Source organism: Eupeodes corollae, chromosome 1, assembly GCF_945859685.1.
Source record: "Eupeodes corollae chromosome 1, idEupCoro1.1, whole genome shotgun sequence".
NCBI classification, from domain to species: domain Eukaryota; kingdom Metazoa; phylum Arthropoda; class Insecta; order Diptera; family Syrphidae; genus Eupeodes; species Eupeodes corollae.
Genome location: NC_079147.1, coordinates 27,563,413 through 27,567,783, shown reverse-complemented (window position 1 = coordinate 27,567,783; position 4,371 = coordinate 27,563,413). Strand labels below are relative to the sequence as shown.

Below are 4,371 nucleotides of genomic sequence, written 5' to 3'. Positions count from 1 at the left end.
ATTCTCTAGTGAAATAGCCATTTGTATTCTTCCCGTCAAACAATTCAATGGTAATACTTGTAATAATAGGAATACTTATCAGCATACCCTTGGGTCCAATTTTGGACTTACTGTTAAGTACAGGGGTTCTTTCTTTAGTAGCACTACACGAATGTGGAATACTTTAATATGCTCAATATTTCAAATTCAATACATTGTGCAGTGTTTAAAACCTAATGTGTATTGGTATGTCCTTTCTATTCATTTCCTGTTTTTCTAATTTCTGGCTCTGTGTCTAATCATTATAAAGGTGTTCTTTAACCTGTGTGCACAACATAAGGTCTATGGCAGTACTCTTCAACCTATGTTGAGGACCTTTAATATGAAATTTGTGGAGTTATAGAGGAGATACATATAGCTGCAGCTGGTCACTACTCCATGAAAAGGTGATGCAACCGTAGTTGTAATTGCTAATTGGCTGATTTCTTTGTCCACGGTTAATATCACAATTTCATTTTTGCAAAGATTAATTGATTTCTTTTAGGAAATACTCGTTCTTTAATACCAAATAATCACCTTTTTTCGGGAAACCCTATAGAACAAACATCCTATGTCCAACCAACTGGGATTTCTTTATACCTACTTAACTTAGGTCCTCAGACCTGTTAAATCCGTTTGTGACCTCTTAAGGGGAATAGGGCCTCTACTACGCCTACACGGAGGATCCAGCACGGGATTCTCTAATAAGCTCCAGTACGATTTTAGCGACTATTTGGGCAACAGCAGGTAGAAAACGCAAATCCCTTTCCAGTTTTCGCACTTTGTAAGATCTCCTTTTTTGAAGCTTTACGATCATTGTCTTCTTCTACTCATTGGGAAAGCTTTCGGTGGTCCAGGCTTCGTTTACCGCTTTGTTGTTCTTAAGTGCATTATTTGCAGCCACGATCTCATCTTTATGCAGTACCCGTAGCATGATGGTTAGTGCGTTGGACTGTTATGCAAGAGGTCTTGGGTTCAATCCCTGCCTGTGCCACCTTAATTTAAAAAAATAATTTTCGCGGGTATACTGCCTCTTGCAAGGAATTGAAAAATCCTTCAAAAGTAATTCTTGTCATGAAAAAGTGCTTTCTCAAACTAGCCGTTCGGTTTCGGCCTTAAATTGTAGGTCCCTTCCATTCCTGACAACAGTACTCGCACACAGGAATGGTTGAGAGTTGTAAGTCACAAGGCCCTGGTTCACAACGGACTGTTGCGCCACCCCATTGGATTGGATCTCATCTTTACTGGGAGGTGCGGTGCTGATTCGGGGATTGGTTTGTTCGAGTGCTTCAGAAGGCATTGGCTGCACGTTGTTTGCAAACACTTGTTTTAAAACAAAGAAAAAGGGTTCTTTACACCTTCTACTAGTTCATCCACTGAACTGAGCAAAGTGCCGTCTATGCCAGGTCTATTACCAGGTCTTGCTTTGAGCTGTGTGTACCGGTCAGCTCTTTGGCTATTCTACAAACGGTCTGCATCTTTTGCTTCTCGCGCAAATGTATTGATGAAGTTACGCTTGTCACGGTGCACACTGTGGTGAACCTCTCTCTTTTTTTATGCGGTACGAGGATTCCAAATCATTACTATCTTCCCTTGTGCAGCAGTTATTCAACCCCTTAACTGTTTTCGTTGATCCTTACCAAGATTCTGAAAGCCAGGTGTTTTTTTTCCGACCGACTATTCACAGCATTCCAATGGTGTTCGATGTCGTCATGTATTGTGCTGCTGATTGTTCTCATTTTGTAAGACAAGTGGTACCTGAATTGTTTGCGGGTCGTGGGATCCTTTAGTTAAGCTATGTTGAATTTGGGGCTCGTATTATTCGGTTGGATCTTCGAACTGTAGCTTAACTCAATCTTAGGGTAGCTATTATTAAGTGGTGGTCATATCGGCGCCTCTTCTATTTCGCACATCCAAGAGCCTGCTTCTAAGCGTCGACTAATCGCAAAGTGGTCAATTTGGTTGGCCGATGCTTGCCTGTCCGTCGGAACCCCAGCTAATTTCATGACACAATTGGTGTTCAAACGTAGTGCCCCCAATCACTTTGCAGAAGTCAATGTACCTCTCACCATTGTCATTGCAACTGCTTAGACCATGAACACCCATCACATGCCTTGGCTCATCGTTATTACTGCCAACCTTAGCACTGAGGTCTTCCACAACCAAAATAATATCCCCGCGGGGTGTGTAGTTGTAGGCGGATCTTAGTTGACTGTTGTAGCATTATATCTTCATCAGATGCGAGCTCCGTCGGGGCGTAATACTGTACAATTGTGACGCATAAGCCTTTCCCCAAGAAATCTCCTACGAAATAAGGCTCCTGAATGCCTTTAGTAAAGAGGAACCCATTTTCATCTTTTCGAGAGCTTCCGGAAGCATGAGCAAAGTAGAGCAGGACAGTGTTACGCGTCGGTTACTTGTATTTGCCCGATCCCTACCATTGTACTTCGCTTAACCCTAAAATATCTATCCTGTACCGCAAAAATTCTCTCTCTGATTGAAGGAATATGGCAATTTGCGGACCTATATTCGCTCAATCCAGAAGCGCCCTCACATTCCAGAAACTAATCTTTGACCGGGTACAATAGCTAAAAGTCATCAACGAGTTATCGTTAATTATCCGAGGCGTAGTTTCGGCTTCCATAGAGGGAGTTACGAAGAGTGCCCTATCCTTAAGAGTTAGGAAACTTTGGCCTTGCATTTTTTGCTAAATTTTGTATATAATGATCCACAAATCATTGCCCGGGAGCGAAGTGGAGGTAAAGCAAGAACTTCGACATGGCAAGAATGTTGCATTATTGCTGGCCTAAACAAAGTTTCAGGCAATCACCAACTACCCGATCTGCTATGTCTCAGGCCTCTATGAAATTTTAAAATAATGCCCACAATTTTGACTATCAACGCATTTAGTGTGATTATGACAAAATTTCTGAATTTAAAATTAACTTATTTCTATTATGTTTACTTGGCAAAGGTTAGTAAGCCACTTTAATATGACAATTTAAAAAACGTAATCTTTCTTATTCTCTTCTTTGACAATCGTATTTTCTGAAGCCATTTCAATGTTACATGAAACCAATAATTGCCCTCTTTAAAGTAATAAAAATAAGAAACGCAATTATCAATTAACTAACAATCATATAGTTTTCTACTTCCCCAGGTGTCAACCATTAAAACGCGCCAAAAACAACTTCACTGTGCTGCGCTGTTGTTACCAAAGTCACTGACTCATAATATTATTATTATTGCTCCGCAAGCTCTCATATCCGAATCTGACTGTTGTGGATGTCTTGAATACCTCATATGGCAAACTATCTAGACTTTAGCGCTACAGAGGTGAAGCTATGTGGACTTGTTTCGTAGGCGGATAGCTCTGCACCTAACACCATAAACACAACAAAACAACAAAAATAAACCTCGGATATAAAATTTTCTTCTAGAGTATCTTAATAAATATCTGGCAGTTACACCTCGAATCTCAACCGCGTCAGTTGTTGACTAACAAAAAAGCAATAAATAGAATCTACGAAACATAACACAATACGACAATTTAAAAATGTATCGCCGCGGTAAAAAAGACGAATATATCCAAACCAAGTGCGAAGGATGGAACGGCAAGTTCGTATATGGCGAAGGATCTGCCAACAATGTCTCCAAAGTGCGTAAGCACAACGAATTCGTAACGAATACGAATAATTTCTATGGCTTCAATACCGAACCAATTATCCTGCCAACAACGTGGGACGGCACATTCGCCAAGAGCGGCGAGGTACTGATGCAACAGGAACGCAATCGATCCGATGATCAGAATTACTTTGAATACAATTCGGAGCCGACAATTCTGCCCACCGAATGGAATGGCCAATTCGAATTGGATCCAAACGATGTCCGCATAAAGCCGGAGAGGAATTATTCAGATGTCAGGGACTACGCCGAGGCAAAAAGATTCCGGCAAGTGAATTGAGCCGAGGACAATGGCAAAAGTGCTCACAATCACCAATCACCATCGCATCCACCAGGCAGTATGCAGTATTGGATAGAAAATAAGGAAATCCAAAAAAAAAGACAAAAATCTAAAATAACAGAAAAACGAACGAGTTTGAAAATATGGCAGACCGGAGTGCTGCTATATATAACCTGAAACCAGAAGAAGCAAACTTCAATTCTCTGATGAAGTTACAGAAGGAGCATCTCTTTAACTAACTTGCCTTACCTTTTTACCTGTTACCCCAGTAAAAGTCGAACTTTTTACTAACATTTCTTGTAATTAATTTATTTTGTACATTTTTGAATTTTTCTCATCAATGGAAATTTAATAAAAAACAAAAAGGTAGCTACTTTTTGAAGAAAATA

At 40.3% G+C, this 4,371-nt stretch overlaps 1 protein-coding gene across 1 annotated transcript; it reads left to right on the top strand.

The window, feature by feature from the left end:
* Positions 1-3,473: 3,473 nt before the first annotated feature.
* LOC129941914 (uncharacterized) lies at positions 3,474-4,371 on the top strand. The gene has a single exon (XM_056050682.1). It carries the CDS (start codon positions 3,575-3,577, stop codon positions 3,980-3,982), a length of 408 nt encoding a protein of 135 aa, XP_055906657.1. The 5' UTR covers positions 3,474-3,574; the 3' UTR covers positions 3,983-4,371.

What these genes read in the sequence shown, in the direction of transcription:
- LOC129941914 (XM_056050682.1), top strand. Translation starts at nt 3,575, where the DNA reads ATGTATCGCCGCGGTAAAAAAGACGAATATATCCAAACCAAGTGCGAA.